The sequence below is a fragment of the Bombina bombina genome, chromosome 2, assembly GCF_027579735.1.
Source record: "Bombina bombina isolate aBomBom1 chromosome 2, aBomBom1.pri, whole genome shotgun sequence".
Taxonomy (NCBI): Eukaryota; Metazoa; Chordata; class Amphibia; order Anura; family Bombinatoridae; genus Bombina; species Bombina bombina.
Window position 1 is genome coordinate 252,296,722 of NC_069500.1, and position 20,498 is coordinate 252,317,219.

Consider the following 20,498-nt stretch of genomic DNA (forward strand, 5'->3'; position numbering starts at 1 on the left):
CTTACCTATAAAATAAACCCTAAGCTAGCTACAATATAACTATTAGTTACTTTGTAGCTAGCGTAGGCTTTATTTTTATTTTACAGGCAAGTTTGTATTTATTTTAACTAGTTACAATAGTTATTAAATAGTTATTAACTATTTAATAGCTACCTAGTTAAAATAAAGACAAATTTACCTGTAAAATAAAACCTAACCTAAAATACACTAACACCTTGCACTACACTATAATTAAATCAATTACCTACATTAAATTAAATTAATTACAATTAAATAAAATTAACTAAAGTACAAAAAAATAACCACGGTTGGGTGAAGACTTCTCAAGGTTGGGTGATCTTCAAGGGGTTAGTGTTAGGTTTTATTAAGGGGGTTTTGGGTGGGTTTTAGAGTAGGGTTGGGTGTGTGGGTGGTGGGTTTTAATGTTGGGGGGGTATTGTACTTTTTTTTTTTTTTAACAGGTAAAAGAGCTGATTACTTTGGGGCAATGCCCCGCAAAAGGCCCTTTTAAGGGCTATTTGTAATTTAGTATAGGGTAGGGCTTTTCATTATTTTGGGGGGCTTTTTTATTTTATTAGGGGGATTAATGAGGTGTAATTAGTTTAAAAAAAATTGTAATTATTTTATTATTTTCTGTAATTTAGTGTTCGTTTTTTTGTACTTTAGTTAATTTTATTTAATTGTAATTAATTTAATTTAATGTAGGTAATTGATTTAATTATGGTGTAGTGTTAGGTGTTAGTGTAATTTAGGTTAGGTTTTATTTTACAGGTAAATTTTTCTTTATTTTAACTAGGTAGCTATTAAATAGTTAATAGTTTAACAGCCAGCTGGATTGCTGTGAAATCCAGCCTGTCTCTATGGGCAAGATTGATTGCCTTCACCACATGTGAGTATCCTGTGCATATTGGGGTGTTGTTGTGCCTTATATCACCATTGATCTGCACCATTGGCGCCTCTGTACTTTGTCTCACTTCTATAGTTTAATAAAGCCTAAGATAGCTACAATGTAACTATTAGTTATATTGTAGCTAGCTTAGGGTTTATTTTATAGGTACGTATTTAGTTTTAAATAGGAATAATTTAGTTAATGCTAGTTATTTTCTTTAGCTTAATTTAAATTATATTTAAGTTAGGGGGGTTAGGGTTAGACTTAGGTTTAAGGGTTAATTACTTTAACATAGTGGCCGCAACATTGGGGGCAGCAGATTAGGGGTTAATAAATGTAGGTAGGTTGCGGCGACATTGGGGTCGGCAGATTAGGGGTTAATAAATATAATGTAGGTATTGGCGATGTTGGGGGCAGTAGATTAGGGGTTCATACATATAATGTAGGTGGCGGCGGTTTCCGGAGCGGCAAATTAGGGGTTAATAATATAATGTAGGTGTCGGCAATGTCGGGGGCGGCAGATTAGGGGTTAATAAGTGTAAGATTAGGGGTGTTTAGACTCAGGGTTTATGTTAGAGTGTTAGGTGTAAACGCAAATTTTATTTCCCCATAGGAATCAATGGGGCTGCGTTAGGAGCTGAAAGCTGCTTTTTTGCAGGTGTTAGTTTTTTTGCTAAAATGCAAGCCTGCCAAAACAACTGAAATAAGGGTAAGTTTGCAGAGGCTTAGATACAAGAGATAAAATGTGCATTAATATAACTGTGTTGGTTATGCAAAACTAGGGAATGGGTAATAAAGGGATTATCTATCTTTTAAAACAATAAATATTCTGGTGTAGACTGTCCCTTTAACACAGCTTGGCCTTGAGGATGGGTGGGGATACCACAGGCTAATTAAACTATTTCAAATGCCAATATAAGGGTAAGGGAATTACTTATAAACAATTTAATACACTCCAGCAGTTAAAGTGGATCATTGGGAACAAATTAAAGGGGAGACATTTTTTGAGTAAACTGTCCCTTTAAGGAGGTTGCGATATTCTAACGCAACCTCCTGGTTAGAGCTTGTGTGAAAACTTGTAATATGCGCTCTACTTGATATGCGCAAAAAGCTTACTTCTAGCGCAGTTAATGCACGAGCGAGAGTGATAAATTGTGCTCCACTTGTAATCTAGCCCTAATACCTTAGAGCATGCCATTGTTCCCTTAGAATGTCTCTTTAAGTAGTTATATTGTTACCTTATACAGTATATTCACAACAAAGCCATTAATGGTGCTTCCCTTTATTGACAGTAATTACCTGTAAATGCTATTATACGTTTACAGATAGGAAGCTTTAGAATTAACTTACCTTTCTCCGTTATCAAAATCAATGTATATGTTTAATAACTGTCCACCTATCAGGTATCCAATTGCAGGCCCCACAACCGACATCCCATAAGCAATCCCTGAGAAATGAGTTATACATAAAGATATATAAGATGTAACATAACATATATAATAGCATGAAAGTTTAGCAGTTATAAAATTATCAGCAGAATGAGCCCCCTGCATTTCTTACTCTTTCTGTCTCCCTGTTTCTGTTAGGGTTTCTATAGGACAGGGTTAGGAACCACAGGCAGTCTAGCCAGCAATTTAAAATAACATAAAGATAAAAATTAAGACGAACATGAATGTACTTAAGCTTTGAATAGCACATACATAAGCAAAAAAAATGTTTCTAGTAAATGTTTTCACTAATTTAGTGACGTTTACGTGAATAGAGCATATGTACATATGCCCTGCGCACACTCATTCAAACACCTCACCTGCTCAAAGAGTGCCTGTGAAAATATATTCATCAGTGATGATGCAAACCAATATATTCTCTGACTGGTGTACATTTTGAATGAGTATGCGTGAGCACTTAGTATGTACGTATGATCTATGCACAGTAAAACCTATTGCTGAAGCAGTGATCATTTTACTTGGGACATTTTTGCTAATATGTGTTTTTTGCACATTATCTTTTCAAACCTGAAATGCCTGTATGCATTCTGTACTCCCAACACTGGCTCTAAAATGACTGGGACGGGAGCTTAAAGGGACAGGGGTTGTACATCCTCAGCATACTATTGCATTATAAAAGATTAAAAAAAACAGCCTTTTTTATGCTGCTTACCAGCCCCTACATAGCTGTGACACATTTTTTTTCTTTCATGATTTAGATAAAACATACCATTTTAACCAACTTTCCAATTTACTTTTATTATAACTTTCTTCATTCTATTGATATTCTTTGTTGAAGGAGCAGCAATGCACTAATGGGAGCTAGCTGAACACATTAAGTGAACCAATGACAAGAGAGTAAGTTACGTGCTGCCACTTAGCTAGTTCCCAGCAGTGCATTCCAGCACCTGAGCCTTTCCACGACGAATATAATGAGAATGAAGCACATTTGATATTAGAAGCAAACTGGAAAGCTGTTTAAAATTGTATGGTCTATCTGAATAAAAAAAAAATAAAAAAAAAAAAAATGTGTTTCATGTCCCTTTAAGTAGCAGGCAGGACAGTTGTTTGGTGAAAGAGCAAATTCTTGCAGGAGCAGGTGTGAGGGGATGCTGGGGGGGGGGAGAAAAAGATCATTAGGTGCAGCCTCATCTAACGCCTACAGAACTGAGGGAGCATAACAGAGATTATTAGGTGCAGATTCACAAAGTGTCTGTAGTGCTTAGGAGCGAGACCTGAACAGCATGATACATCTGGTGTGTGAAAGAGAGTGTGTAATCTATGCAGTATGCGATAACTGTCTCATGAATTCAATGACTGCAGGGTAAAAAATGTAGAGGTGCAGGAGCCAAACTTTAGGTATACTGTACTGCACTGTCCTACAACTTAAATACATATATACCTTACAATGGACTAGATTACGAGTTGAGCGCTATTTATCTCTGCTGTTTGCACGTTAACTCCACTAGAGAACTAACCCAACACGGCAAAAAACAGAAGTTGGAATATCGCGACCGTGTTAATGTACTCCCCCATAGACTTCACTTGAAACGCAAAAAGTAGAAAAAAAACACCCAACAAGTTGCGCTAACAAGATCGCGTTTAACCAAGTGTTCTAACCCGACATGAAAATATGAATATTTCACATTCCAATGCTCTTCACATAGAAGAATATGTTCTATTTATTCATAAATAAATATTTTTATATATATCTGATGGTTTAGAACTTTTTTATGCATTTGTTTAATAATTTTTATTAGATAGTTTTATTATGAGTGTAACTGTACTTTTAAATATATTTTTGATGATTTTTGAGCAACTTTTTTGTCTAGCATAACAGTTAACCTGAGCTCTGAAGTTGCACTGCCCCGACGCACGTTAAATTTAATTGCGCTCAAGCAAGCGAGATTACTTTCAATAATACGCACGCTTCTTCTGACTTGCACAAACACCCGGGACAAAGCCCTTTTGGTTTGCACACAACAGTTAGCGAGCCACTCATAATCTACCCCAATATAGGGTGCGTGTAATGAATATAAGTGAACAAAATGAAACATTTGTAAAGATTTAAATAAGTAAATACCTATATATAAGGATGACTTATGTGTAGGAAGGCTATCATCAAAAAAGGCAGTTCCCAGAGTATATAAGGGAGTTCCACCTACTCCCATTAGCAGCTGAGCCAGAATAAACACATAAAGGTAGTTTGAGAGAGAAGAGCCTTGTTTGTTCACACATTCCGCTCCAGTGCTATTAGATCCTGATATTTCACAGAAATCTAGAAAAGAATGCATTTGTCAATTTACAGTATATACAAAATGTAAACATAAATCCAAAAACAGGGCAAAAATACTTACAACTATAATAAATTGTCAGCTTATAGCTGCCAAATATTTAGGAATCAGGTGCAGGACTGAAAGGCATTTTCCCTACTGTTTAAGCTCAATAGCTTTTATTCTCTTTTTTATGGTGCTAAAAGATGTAAAGTATACAAACAGAATGCAAGCTAGGCCATATGGTATTGCAGAAGCATTAATACTGTGCCAGAGCATATGGTATAGCAGAAGCATTAATACTAGGTCAGAGCATATGGTATTACAGAAGCATTAATAATAGACCAGAGCAGATGGTATTGCAGAATCATTAATACTGTGCCAGAGCATATGGTATTGCAGAAGTATTAATACTAGGCCAGAGCAGATGGTATTGCAGAAGCATTAATACTGGCCCAGGCCATATGGTATTGCAGAAGCATTAATACTAGGCCAGGCCATATGGTATTGCAGAAGCATTAATACTAGGCCCTAGCAGATGGTATTGCAGAAGCATTAATACAAGGCCAGAGCATATGGTATTGCAGAAGCATTAATACTAGGCCAGAGCAGATGGTATTGCAGAATCATTAATACTAGGCCAGCATATGGTATTGCAGAAGCATTAATACTGGGCCAGAGCAGATGGTATTGCAGAGGCATTAATACTAGGCCAACACATGGTATTGCAGAAGCATTAATACTAGGCCAGAGCACATGGTATTGCAGAAGCATTAATACTATGCCAGAACAGATGGTATTGCAGAAGCATTAATACTAGGACAGAGCAGACGTATTGCAGAAGCATTAATACTAGGCTAGAGCAGATGGTATTGCAGAAGCATTAATTATAGGTCAAAGCAGATGGTACTGCAGAAGCACTAATACTAGGCCAGACCAGATGGTATTGCAGAAGCATTAATACTAGGCCAGCATATGGTATTGCAGAAGCATTACTACAAGGCCAGAGCAGAGGGTATTGCAGAAGCATTAATACTAGGCCAGGGCAGACAGTATGGCCGAATCATTAATACTAGGCCAGAGAAAATGTTATTGCAGAAGCATTAATACTAGGCCAGAGCAGACAGTATTGCAGAAGCATTAATACTAGGACAGAGAAGATGGTATTGCAGAATCATTATTACTAGGCCATAGCAGATGGTATTGCAAAAGCATTAATATTAGGCTAGAGCAGATGGTATTGCAGAAGCATTAATATTAGGCCAGAGCAGGCGGTATTGCAGAAGAATTAATACTTGGTCAGAGCAGACAGTATTGCAAAAGCATTAAAACTAGGCCAGAGCAGATGTTATTGCAGAAGCATTAATCCTAGGCCAGGGCAGATGGTATTAGAGAAGCATTATTACTAGGCCAGAGCAAATGGTATTTCAGAAGCATTAATATTAGGCCAGAGAAGATGGTAATGCAGTAGCATTAACACTGGGCCAGAGCATATGGTATTCAGAAGCATTAATACTAGGACAGGGCAGATCATGGTATTGCAGACGGATTAATACTAGGACAGAGCAGATCATGGTATTGCAGACACATTAATGATAGGTCAGAGCATATGGTATTGCAGAAGCATTAATACTAGGCCAGAGCCCACAGTATTGCAGAATCATGAATACTAGGCCAGGCCATATGGTATTGCAGAAGCCTTAATACTAGGCCAGGCCATATGGTATTGCAGAAGCATTAATACTAGGCCCTAGCAGATGGTATTGCAGAAGCATTAATACAAGGCCAGAGCATATGGTATTGCAGAAGCATTAATACTAGGCCAGAGCAGATGGTATTGCAGAAGCATTAATACTAGGCCAGAGCAGATGGTATTGCAGAAGCATTAATACTAGGCCAGCATATGGTATTGCAAAAGCATTAATGCTAGGCCAGAGCAGATGGTATTGCAGAAGCATTAATACTAGGCCAGCATATGGTATTGCAAAAGCATTAATACTAGGCCAGAGCAGATGGTATTGCAGAAGCATTAATAATAGACCAGAGCAGATGGTATTGCAGAATCATTAATACTGTGCCAGAGCATATGGTATTGCAGAAGTATTAATACTAGGCCAGAGCAGATGGTATTGCAGAAGCATTAATACTGGCCCAGGCCATATGGTATTGCAGAAGCATTAATACTAGGCCAGGCCATATGGTATTGCAGAAGCATTAATACTAGGCCCTAGCAGATGGTATTGCAGAAGCATTAATACAAGGCCAGAGCATATGGTATTGCAGAAGCATTAATACTAGGCCAGAGCAGATGGTATTGCAGAAGCATTAATACTAGGCCAGCATATGGTATTGCAGAAGCATTAATACTAGGCCAGATCAGATGGTATTGCAGAGGCATTAATACTAGGCCAACACATGGTATTGCAGAAGCATTAATACTAGGCCAGAGCACATGGTATTGCAGAAGTATTAATACTATGCCAGAACAGATGGTATTGCAGAAGCATTAATACTAGGCCAGAGCAGACGTATTGCAGAAGCATTAATACTAGGCTAGAGCAGATGGTATTGCAGAAGCATTAATTATAGGTCAAAGCAGATGGTACTGCAGAAGCACTAATACTAGGCCAGGCCAGATGGTATTGCAGAAGCATTAATACTAGGCCAGCATATGGTATTGCAGAAGCATTACTACAAGGCCAGAGCAGAGGGTATTGCAGAAGCATTAATACTAGGCCAGGGCAGACAGTATGGCTGAAGCATTAATACTAGGCCAGAGAAAATGTTATTGCAGAAGCATTAATACTAGGCCAGAGCAGACAGTATTGCAGAAGCATTAATACTAGGACAGAGAAGATGGTATTGCAGAATCATTATTACTAGGCCATAGCAGATGGTATTGCAAAAGCATTAATATTAGGCTAGAGCAGATGGTATTGCAGAAGCATTAATATTAGGCCAGAGCAGGCGGTATTGCAGAAGAATTAATACTTGGTCAGAGCAGACAGTATTGCAAAAGCATTAAAACTAGGCCAGAGCAGATGTTATTGCAGAAGCATTAATCCTAGGCCAGGGCAGATGGTATTAGAGAAGCATTATTACTAGGCCAGAGCAAATGGTATTTCAGAAGCATTAATATTAGGCCAGAGAAGATGGTAATGCAGTAGCATTAACACTGGGACAGAGCATATGGTATTGCAGAAGCATTAATACTAGGCCAGGGCAGATCATGGTATTGCAGACGGATTAATACTAGGACAGAGCAGATCATGGTATTGCAGACACATTAATGATAGGTCAGAGCATATGGTATTGCAGAAGCATTAATACTAGGCCAGAGCCCACAGTATTGCAGAATCATGAATACTAGGCCAGGCCATATGGTATTGCAGAAGCATTAATACTAGGCCAGGCCATATGGTATTGCAGAAGCATTAATACTAGGCCCTAGCAGATGGTATTGCAGAAGCATTAATACAAGGCCAGAGCATATGGTATTGCAGAAGCATTAATACTAGGCCAGAGCAGATGGTATTGCAGAAGCATTAATACTAGGCCAGAGCAGATGGTATTGCAGAAGCATTAATACTAGGCCAGCATATGGTATTGCAAAAGCATTAATACTAGGCCAGAGCAGATGGTATTGCAAAAGCATTAATACTAGGCCAGCATATGGTATTGCAAAAGCATTAATACTAGGCCAGAGCAGATGGTATTGCAGAAGCATTAATACTAGGCCAACATATGGTATTACAGAAGCATTAATAGTAGGCCAGAGCACATGGTTGTGCAGAAGCATAAATACTATGCCAGAACAGATGATATTGCAGAAGCATTAATACTAGGCCAGATCAGATGGTATTGCAGAAGCATTAATACTAGGCCAGAGCAGATGGTAATGCAGAAGCTTTAATACTAGGCCAGAGCAGACGTATTGCAGAAGCATTAATATTATTCTAGAGCAGATGGTATTGCAGAAGCATTAATTATAGGTCAGAGCAGATGGTACTGCAGAAGCACTAATACTAGGCCAGAGCAGATGGTATTGCAGAAGCATTAATACTAGGCCAGCATATGGTATTGCAGAAGCATCACTACAAGGCCAGAGCAGAGGGTAATGCAGAAGCATTAATACTAGGCCAGGGCAGACGGTATTGCAGAAGCATTAATACTAGGCCAGAGAAGATGGTATTGCAGAAGCATTAATACTAGGCCATAGCAGACAGTATTGCAGAAGAATTAATACTAGGACAGAGAAGATGGTATTGCAGAATCATTATTCCTAGGCCATAGCAGATGGTATTGCAAAAGCATTAAAATTAGGCTAGAGCAGATGGTATTGCAGAAGCATTAATATTAGGCCAGAGCAGGCGGTATTGCAGAAGAATTAATACTAGGTCAGAGCAGACAGTATTGCAGAAGCATTAATACTAGGCCAGAGCAGATGGTACTGCAGAAGCACTAATACTAGGCCAGAGCAGATGGTATTGCAGAAGCATTAATACTAGGCCAGCATATGGTATTGCAGAAGCATTACTACAAGGCCAGAGCAGAGGGTATTGCAGAAGCATTAATACTAGGCCAGGGCAGACAGTATTGCAGAAGCATTAATACTAGGCCAGAGAAAATGTTATTGCAGAAGCATTAATACTAGGCCATAGCAGACAGTATTGCAGAAGCATTAATACTAGGACAGAGAAGATGGTATTGCAGAATCATTATTACTAGGCCATAGCAGATGGTATTGCAAAAGCATTAATATTAGGCTAGAGCAGATGGTATTGCAGAAGCATTAATAATAGACCAGAGCAGATGGTATTGCAGAATCATTAATACTGTGCCAGAGCATATGGTATTGCAGAAGTATTAATACTAGGCCAGAGCAGATGGTATTGCAGAAGCATTAATAATAGGCCAGAGCATATGGTATTACAGAAGCATTAATACTAGGCCAGGCCATATGGTATTGCAGAAGCATTAATACTAGGCCCTAGCAGATGGTATTGCAGAAGCATTAATACAAGGCCAGAGCATATGGTATTGCAGAAGCATTAATACTAGGCCAGAGCAGATGGTATTGCAGAAGCATTAATACTAGGCCAGAGCAGATGGTATTGCAGAAGCATTAATACTAGGCCAGCATATGGTATTGCAAAAGCATTAATATTAGGCCAGAGAAGATGGTAATGCAGTAGCATTAACACTGGGCCAGAGCATATGGTATTGCAGAAGCATTAATACTAGGCCAGGGCAGATCATGGTATTGCAGACGCATTAATACTAGGCCAGAGCAGATCATGGTATTGCAGACACATTAATGATAGGTCAGAGCATATGGTATTGCAAAAGCATTAATACTAGGCCAGAGCACACAGTATTGCAGAATCATGAATACTAGGCCAGGCCATATGGTATTGCAGAAGCATTAATACTAGGCCAGGCCATATGGTATTGCAGAAGCATTAATACTAGGCCCTAGCAGATGGTATTGCAGAAGCATTAATACAAGGCCAGAGCATATGGTATTGCAGAAGCATTAATACTAGGCCAGAGCAGATGCTATTGCAGAAGCATTAATACTAGGCCAGAGCAGATGGTATTGCAGAAGCATTAATACTTGGCCAGCACATGGTATTGCAAAAGCATTAATACTAGGCCAGAGCAGATGGTATTGCAGAAGCATTAATACTAAGCCAACATATGGTATTGCAGAAGCATTAATAGTAGGCCAGAGCACATGGTTGTGCAGAAGCATTAATACTATGCCAGAACAGATGATATTGAAGAAGCATTAATACTAGGCCAGATCAGATGGTATTGCAGAAGCATTAATACTAGGCCAGAGCAGATGTTAATGCAGAAGCTTTAATACTAGGCCAGAGCAGACGTATTGCAGAAGCATTAATATTATTCTAGAGCAGATGGTATTGCAGAAGCATTAATTATAGGTCAGAGCAGATGGTACTGCAGAAGCACTAATACTAGGCCAGAGCAGATGGTATTGCAGAAGCATTAATACTAGGCCAGCATATGGTATTGCAGAAGCATTACTACAAGGCCAGAGCAGAGGGTAATGCAGAAGCATTAATACTAGGCCAGGGCAGACGGTATTGCAGAAGCATTAATACTAGGCCAGAGAAGATGGTATTGCAGAAGCATTAATACTAGGCCAGAGCAGACAGTATTGCAGAAGAATTAATACTAGGACAGAGAAGATGGTATTGCAGAATCATTATTCCTAGGCCATAGCAGATGGTATTGCAAAAGCATTAAAATTAGGCTAGAGCAGATGGTATTGCAGAAGCATTAATATTAGGCCAGAGCAGGCGGTATTGCAGAAGAATTAATACTAGGTCAGATCAGACAGTATTGCAGAAGCATTAATACTAGGCCAGAGCAGATGGTATTGCAGAAGCATTAATCCTAGGCCAGGGCAGATGGTATTAGAGAAGCATTATTACTAGGCCAGAGCAAATGGTATTTCAGAAGCATTAATACTAAGCCAAAGCATATGGTATTGCAGAAGCATTAATATTAGGCCAGAGAAGATGGTAATGCAGAAGCATTAACACTGGGCCAAAGCAGACAGTATTACACAAGCATTAATACTAGGCCAGAGCATGTGGTATTGCAGAAGCATTAATACTAGGCCAGGGCAGATCATGGTATTGCAGACGCATTAATACTAGGCCAGAGCAGATCATGGTATTGCAGACACATTAATGATAGGTCAGAGAATATGGTATTGCAGAAGCATTAATACTAGGCCAGAGCAGACAGTATTGCAGAATCATTAATACTAGGCCAGGCCATATGGTATTGCAGAAGCATTAATACTAGGCCAGGCCATATGGTATTGCAGAAGCATTAATACTAGGCCCTAGCAGATGGTATTGCAGAAGCATTAATACAAGGTCAGAGCATATGGTATTGCAGAAGCATTAATACTAGGCCAGAGCAGATGGTATTGCAGAATCATTAATACTAGGCCAGAGCAGGCGGTATTGCAGAAGTATTAATACTAGGCCAGAGCAGACAGTATTGCAAAAGCATTAATACTAGACCAGAACAGATCATGGTATTGCAGAAGCATTACAACTAGGTCAGAGCAGATGGTATTATAAAAGCATTAATACTAGGCCAGAGCAGATGGTATTGCAGAAGCATTAATACTAGGCCAGAGCAGATGGTATTTCAGAAGCATTAATATTAGGCCAGAGCAGGCGGTATTGCAGAAGTATTAATACTAGGCCAGAGCAGATGGTATTAGAAACATAGAAACATAGAATTTGACGGTAGATAAGAACCAAAAAGGCCCATCAAGTCTACCCATATTACATGTTACTTTTTCCTTAGCATAGCCTTATGCATGTCCCAGGCATTTTTAAATTCCTTTACAGTCTTTGTGTTTACCACCTCAAATGGAAGTTCATTCCATGAATCCACCACCCTTTCTGTAAAAAATCCTTCTTTAAATTTCTCCTGAATCTGCTACCCTCTAACTTTAAATTGTGACCCCTTGTTTTGGCATTTATTTTTTTGTGAAAAATGCTTTCAGCTTCTATTTCATTAAGTCCCTTCATATATTTGAAGGTTTCTATCATGTCACCGCTTTCCCTGGCAGAAGCATTAATACTAGGCCAGAGCATATGGTATTGCAGACGCATTAATACTAGACCAGGCCATATGGTATTGCAGAAGCATTAATATTAGGCAAGAACATATGGTATTGCAGAAGCATTAATACTAGGCCAGAGCGGATGGTATTGCAGAAACATTAATACTAGGCCAGGGCATATAGTATTGCAGAAGAATTAATACTAAGCCACAGCAGATGGTATTGCTGAAGCATTAATATGAGGCCAGGGCAGATGGTATTGCAGAAGCATTACTACTAGGCCAGAGCAGATTGTACGGCAGAAGCATTAATACTAGGCCAGAGCAGATGATATTGCAGAAGCATTAATACTAGGCCAGAGCAGATGATATTGCAGAAGCATTAATACTAGGCCAGAGCAGACGGTATTGCAGAAGCATTAATACTAGGCCAGAGCAGACAGTATTGCAGAAGCATTAATACTAGGCCAGAGCAGACAGTATTGCAGAAGCATTAATAATAGGCCAGAGCATATGGTATTGCAGAAGCATTAAAAATAGGCCATAGCAGAAGGTATTGCAAAAGCATTCATACTAGGCTACAGCAGATGGTATTGCAGAAGCATTAATACTAGGCCAAAGCATATGGTATTGCAGAAGCATTTAAACTACACCAAAGCAGATGGTATTGCAGAAGCATTAATACTAGGCCAGAGCAGATGGTATTGCAGAAGCATTAATACTAGGCCAGCATATGGTATTGCAAAAGCATTAATATTAGGCCAGAGAAGATGGTAATGCAGTAGCATTAACACTGGGCCAGAGCATATGGTATTGCAGAAGCATTAATACTAGGCCAGGGCAGATCATGGTATTGCAGACGAATTAATACTAGGCCAGAGCAGATCATGGTATTGCAGACACATTAATGATAGGTCAGAGCATATGGTATTGCAAAAGCATTAATACTAGGCCAGAGCACGCATTATTGCAGAATCATGAATACTAGGCCAGGCCATATGGTATTGCAGAAGCATTAATACTAGGCCAGGCCATATGGTATTGCAGAAGCATTAATACTAGGCAAAAGCAGATGGTAATGCAGAAGCTTTTATACTAGGCCAGAGCAGACGTATTGCAGAAGCATAAATATTATTCTAGAGCAGATGGTATTGCAGAAGCATTAATTATAGGTCAGAGCAGATGGTACTGCAGAAGCACTAATACTAGGCCAGAGCAGATGGTATTGCAGAAGCATTAATACTAGGCCAGCATATGGTATTGCAGAAGCATCACTACAAGGCCAGAGCAGAGGGTAATGCAGAAGCATTAATACTAGGCCAGGGCAGACGGTATTGCAGAAGCATTAATACTAGGCCAGAGAAGATGGTATTGCAGAAGCATTAATACTAGGCCAGAGCAGACAGTATTGCAGAAGAATTAATACTAGGACAGAGAAGATGGTATTGCAGAATCATTATTCCTAGGCCATAGCAGATGGTATTGCAAAAGCATTAAAATTAGGCTAGAGCAGATGGTATTGCAGAAGCATTAATATTAGGCCAGAGCAGGCGGTATTGCAGAAGAATTAATACTAGGTCAGAGCAGACAGTATTGCAGAAGCATTAATACTAGGCCAGAGCAGATGGTACTGCAGAAGCACTAATACTAGGCCAGAGCAGATGGTATTGCAGAAGCATTAATACTAGGCCAGCATATGGTATTGCAGAAGCATTACTACAAGGCCAGAGCAGAGGGTATTGCAGAAGCATTAATACTAGGCCAGGGCAGACAGTATTGCAGAAGCATTAATACTAGGCCAGAGAAAATGTTATTGCAGAAGCATTAATACTAGGCCATAGCAGACAGTATTGCAGAAGCATTAATACTAGGACAGAGAAGATGGTATTGCAGAATCATTATTACTAGGCCATAGCAGATGGTATTGCAAAAGCATTAATATTAGGCCAGCATATGGTACTGCAGAAGCATCACTACAAGGCCAGAGCAGAGGGTAATGCAGAAGCATTAATACTAGGCCAGGGCAGACGGTATTGCAGAAGCATTAATACTAGGCCAGAGAAGATGGTATTGCAGAAGCATTAATACTAGGCCAGAGCAGACAGTATTGCAGAAGAATTAATACTAGGACAGAGAAGATGGTATTGCAGAATCATTATTCCTAGGCCATAGCAGATGGTATTGCAAAAGCATTAAAATTAGGCTAGAGCAGATGGTATTGCAGAAGCATTAATATTAGGCCAGAGCAGGCGGTATTGCAGAAGAATTAATACTAGGTCAGAGCAGACAGTATTGCAGAAGCATTAATACTAGGCCAGAGCAGATGGTACTGCAGAAGCACTAATACTAGGCCAGAGCAGATGGTATTGCAGAAGCATTAATACTAGGCCAGCATATGGTATTGCAGAAGCATTACTACAAGGCCAGAGAAAATGTTATTGCAGAAGCATTAATACTAGGCCATAGCAGACAGTATTGCAGAAGCATTAATAATAGGACAGAGAAGATGGTATTGCAGAATCATTATTACTAGGCCATAGCAGATGGTATTGCAAAAGCATTAATATTAGGCCAGCATATGGTATTGCAGAAGCATCACTACAAGGCCAGAGCAGAGGGTAATGCAGAAGCATTAATACTAGGCCAGGGCAGACGGTATTGCAGAAGCATTAATACTAGGCCAGAGAAGATGGTATTGCAGAAGCATTAATACTAGGCCAGAGCAGACAGTATTGTAGAAGAATTAATACTAGGACAGAGAAGATGGTATTGCAGAATCATTATTCCTAGGCCATAGCAGATGGTATTGCAAAAGCATTAAAATTAGGCTAGAGCAGATGGTATTGCAGAAGCATTAATATTAGGCCAGAGCAGGCGGTATTGCAGAAGAATTAATACTAGGTCAGAGCAGACAGTATTGCAGAAGCATTAATACTAGGCCAGAGCAGATGGTACTGGAGAAGCACTAATACTAGGCCAGAGCAGATGGTATTGCAGAAGCATTAATACTAGGCCAGCATATGGTATTGCAGAAGCATTACTACAAGGCCAGAGCAGAGGGTATTGCAGAAGCATTAATACTAGGCCAGGGCAGACAGTATTGCAGAAGCATTAATACTAGGCCAGAGAAAATGTTATTGCAGAAGCATTAATACTAGGCCATAGCAGACAGTATTGCAGAAGCATTAATACTAGGACAGAGAAGATGGTATTGCAGAATCATTATTACTAGGCCATAGCAGATGGTATTGCAAAAGCATTAATATTAGGCTAGAGCAGATGGTATTGCAGAAGCATTAATAATAGACCAGAGCAGATGGTATTGCAGAATCATTAATACTGTGCCAGAGCATATGGTATTGCAGAAGTATTAATACTAGGCCAGAGCAGATGGTATTGCAGAAGCATTAATACTGGCCCAGGCCATATGGTATTGCAGAAGCATTAATACTAGGCCAGGCCATATGGTATTGCAGAAGCATAAATACTAGGCCCTAGCAGATGGTATTGCAGAAGCATTAATACAAGGCCAGAGCATATGGTATTGCAGAAGCATTAATACTAGGCCAGAGCAGATGGTATTGCAGAAGCATTAATACTAGGCCAGAGCAGATGGTATTGCAGAAGCATTAATACTAGGCCAGCATATGGTATTGCAAAAGCATTAATATTAGGCCAGAGAAGATGGTAATGCAGTAGCATTAACACTGGGCCAGAGCATATGGTATTGCAGAAGCATTAATACTAGGCCAGGGCAGATCATGGTATTGCAGACGCATTAATACTAGGCCAGAGCAGATCATGGTATTGCAGACACATTAATGATAGGTCAGAGCATATGGTATTGCAAAAGCATTAATACTAGGCCAGAGCACACAGTATTGCAGAATCATGAATAGTAGGCCAGGCCATATGGTATTGCAGAAGCATTAATACTAGGCCAGGCCATATGGTATTGCAGAAGCATTAATACTAGGCCCTAGCAGATGGTATTGCAGAAGCATTAATACAAGGCCAGAGCATATGGTATTGCAGAAGCATTAATACTAGGCCAGAGCAGATGGTATTGCAGAAGCATTAATACTAGGCCAGAGCAGATGGTATTGCAGAAGCATTAATACTAGGCCAGCACATGGTATTGCAAAAGCATTAATACTAGGCCAGAGCAGATGGTATTGCAGAAGCATTAATACTAAGCCAACATATGGTATTGCAGAAGCATTAATAGTAGGCCAGAGCACATGGTTGTGCAGAAGCATTAATACTATGCCAGAACAGATGATATTGAAGAAGCATTAATACTAGGCCAGATCAGATGGTATTGCAGAAGCATTAATACTAGGCCAGAGCAGATGGTAATGCAGAAGCTTTAATACTAGGCCAGAGCAGACGTATTGCAGAAGCATTAATATTATTCTAGAGCAGATGGTATTGCAGAAGCATTAATTATAGGTCAGAGCAGATGGTACTGCAGAAGCACTAATACTAGGCCAGAGCAGATGGTATTGCAGAAGCATTAATACTAGGCCAGCATATGGTATTGCAGAGGCATTACTACAAGGCCAGAGCAGAGGGTAATGCAGAAGCATTAATACTAGGCCAGGGCAGACGGTATTGCAGAAGCATTAATACTAGGCCAGAGAAGATGGTATTGCAGAAGCATTAATACTAGGCCAGAGCAGACAGTATTGCAGAAGAATTAATACTAGGACAGAGAAGATGGTATTGCAGAATCATTATTACTAGGCCATAGCAGATGGTATTGCAAAAGCATTAAAATTAGGCTAGAGCAGATGGTATTGCAGAAGCATTAATATTAGGCCAGAGCAGGCGGTATTGCAGAAGAATTAATACTAGGTCAGATCAGACAGTATTGCAGAAGCATTAATACTAGGCCAGAGCAGATGGTATTGCAGAAGCATTAATCCTAGGCCAGGGCAGACAGTATTAGAGAAGCATTATTACTAGGCCAGAGCAAATGGTATTTCAGAAGCATTAATACTAAGCCAAAGCATATGGTATTGCAGAAGCATTAATATTAGGCCAGAGAAGATGGTAATGCAGAAGCATTAACACTGGGCCAAAGCAGACAGTATTACACAAGCATTAATACTAGGCCAGAGCATGTGGTATTGCAGAAGCATTAATACTAGGCCAGGGCAGATCATGGTATTGCAGACGCATTAATACTAGGCCAGAGCAGATCATGGTATTGCAGACACATTAATGATAGGTCAGAGAATATGGTATTGCAGAAGCATTAATACTAGGCCAGAGCAGACAGTATTGCAGAATCATTAATACTAGGCCAGGCCATATGGTATTGCAGAAGCATTAATACTAGGCCAGGCCATATGGTATTGCAGAAGCATTAATACTAGGCCCTAGCAGATGGTATTGCAGAAGCATTAATACAAGGCCAGAGCATATGGTATTGCAGAAGCATTAATACTAGGCCAGAGCAGATGGTATTGCAGAATCATTAATACTAGGCCAGAGCAGGCGGTATTGCAGAAGTATTAATACTAGGCCAGAGCAGACAGTATTGCAAAAGCATTAATACTAGACCAGAACAGATCATGGTATTGCAGAAGCATTACAACTAGGTCAGAGCAGATGGTATTATATAAGCATTAATACTAGGCCAGAGCAGATGGTATTGCAGAAGCATTAATACTAGGCCAGAGCAGATGGTATTTCAGAAGCATTAATATTAGGCCAGAGCAGGCGGTATTGCAGAAGTATTAATACTAGGCCAGAGCAGATGGTATTAGAAACATAGAAACATAGAATTTGACGGTAGATAAGAACCAAAAAGGCCCATCAAGTCTACCCATATTACATGTTACTTTTTCCTTAGCATAGCCTTATGCATGTCCCAGGCATTTTTAAATTCCTTTACAGTCTTTGTGTTTACCACCTCAAATGGAAGTTCATTCCATGAATCCACCACCCTTTCTGTAAAAAAATGCTTCCTTAAATTTCTCCTGAATCTGCTACCCTCTAACTTTAAATTGTGACCCCTTGTTTTGGCATTTATTTTTTTGTGAAAAATGCTTTCAGCTTCTATTTTATTAAGTCCCTTCATATATTTGAAGGTTTCTATCATGTCACCGCTTTCCCTGGCAGAAGCATTAATACTAGGCCAGAGCATATGGTATTGCAGACGCATTAATACTAGACCAGGCCATATGGTATTGCAGAAGCATTAATATTAGGCAAGAACATATGGTATTGCAGAAGCATTAATACTAGGCCAGAGCGGATGGTATTGCAGAAACATTAATACTAGGCCAGGGCATATAGTATTGCAGAAGAATTAATACTAAGCCACAGCAGATGGTATTGCTGAAGCATTAATATGAGGCCAGGGCAGATGGTATTGCAGAAGCATTACTACTAGGCCAGAGCAGATTGTACGGCAGAAGCATTAATACTAGGCCAGAGCAGATGATATTGCAGAAGCATTAATACAAGGCCAGAGCAGATGGTAATGCAAAAGCATTAATACTAGGCTAGAGCAGACGGTATTGCAGAAGCATTAATACTAGGCCAGAGCAGACAGTATTGCAGAAGCATTAATACTAGGCCAGAGCAGACAGTATTGCAGAAGCATTAATAATAGGCCAGAGCATATGGTATTGCAGAAGCATTAAAAATAGGCCATAGCAGAAGGTATTGCAAAAGCATTCATACTAGGTTACAGCAGATGGTATTGCAGAAGCATTAATACTAGGCCAAAGCATATGGTATTGCAGAAGCATTTAAACTACACCAAAGCAGATGGTATTGCAGAAGCATTAATACTAGGCCAGAGCAGGCAGTATTGCAGAAGCATTAATACTAGGCTAGAGCAGATGGTATTTCAGAAGCATTAATACTAGGCCAGAGCAGATGGTATTGCAAAAGCAATAATACCAGGCCAGAGCAGATGGTATTGCAGAAGCATTAATACTAGGCCAAAGCATATGGTATTGCAGAAGCATTAATTCTAGGCCAGAGCAGACAGTATTGCAGAAGCATTAATAATAGGCCAGAGCAGACGGTATTGTAGAAGCAATTAATACTAGGCCAGAGCAGACAGTATTGCAGAAGCATTAATACTAGGCTAGAGCAGATTATGGTATTGCAGAAGCATTAAAACTAGGCCAGAACAGATGATATTGCAGAAGCATTAATACTCGGCCAGAGCAGATGGTATTGCAGAAGCATTAATACTAGGCCGGAGCAAATGGTATTGCAGAAGCATTAATACTAGGCCAGAGCAGACGGTATTGCAGAAGCATTAATACTAGGCCAGAGCATATGGTATTGCAGAAGCATTAATACTAGGCTAGAGCAGATGGTATTGCAGAAGCAATTAATACTAGGTCAGAGCAGACGGTATTGCAGAAGCATTAATACTAGGCTAGAGCAGATTATGGTATTGCAGAAGCATTAAAACTAGGCCAGAACAGATGATATTGCAGAAGCATTAATACTCGGCCAGAGCAGATGGTATTGCAGAAGCATTAATACTAGGCCGGAGCAAATGGTATTGCAGAAGCATTAATACTAGGCCAGAGCAGACGGTATTGCAGAAGCATTAATACTAGGCCAGAGCATATGGTATTGCAGAAGCATTAATACTAGGCTAGAGCAGATGGTATTGCAGAAGCAATTAATACTAGGTCAGAGCAGACGGTATTGCAGAAGCATTAATACTAGGCTAGAGCAGATTATGGTATTGCAGAAGCATTAATACTAAGCCAGAACAGATGATATTGCAGAAGCATTAATACTAGGCCAGTTAAGATGGTATTGCAGAAGCATTAATACTAGGCCAGGGCATATGGTATTGCAGAAGCATTAATACTAAGCCAGAGCATAAGGTATTGCTAAAGCATTAATTCTAAGCCAGAGCAGATGGTATTGCAGAAGCATTAATACTAGGCCAGGGCATATGGTATTGCAGAAGCATTAATACTAAGCCAGAGCATAAGGTATTGCAGAAGCATTAATTTCAGGCCAGAGCAGATGGTATTGCAGAAGCATTAATACTAGGCCAGAACAGATGGTATTGCAGAAGCATTAATACTAGGCCAGAGCAGATGGTATTGCAAAAGCATTAATAGTAGGCCAGAGCAGATGGTATTTCAGAAGCATTAATACTAGGCCAAAGAATATGGTATTGCAGAAGCAGTAATACTAGGCCAGAGCAGATGGTATTGCAGAAGCATTAATACTAGGTCA

At 39.7% G+C, this 20,498-nt stretch overlaps 1 protein-coding gene across 1 annotated transcript in view; it reads right to left on the bottom strand.

Annotated features, from left to right (window-relative positions):
- The window catches only part of LOC128646919 (solute carrier organic anion transporter family member 4C1-like), a 198,307-nt gene that overhangs the window by 105,880 nt on the left and 71,929 nt on the right, over positions 1–20,498 (bottom strand). The window contains exons 3-4 of the mRNA XM_053699728.1: positions 4,460–4,654; positions 2,240–2,336 (exon numbers count right to left, since the gene is read on the bottom strand). Of these exons, the coding sequence (XP_053555703.1) occupies positions 2,240–2,336; positions 4,460–4,654 (292 nt within the window). The remainder of the gene's footprint in view (positions 1–2,239; positions 2,337–4,459; positions 4,655–20,498) is intronic.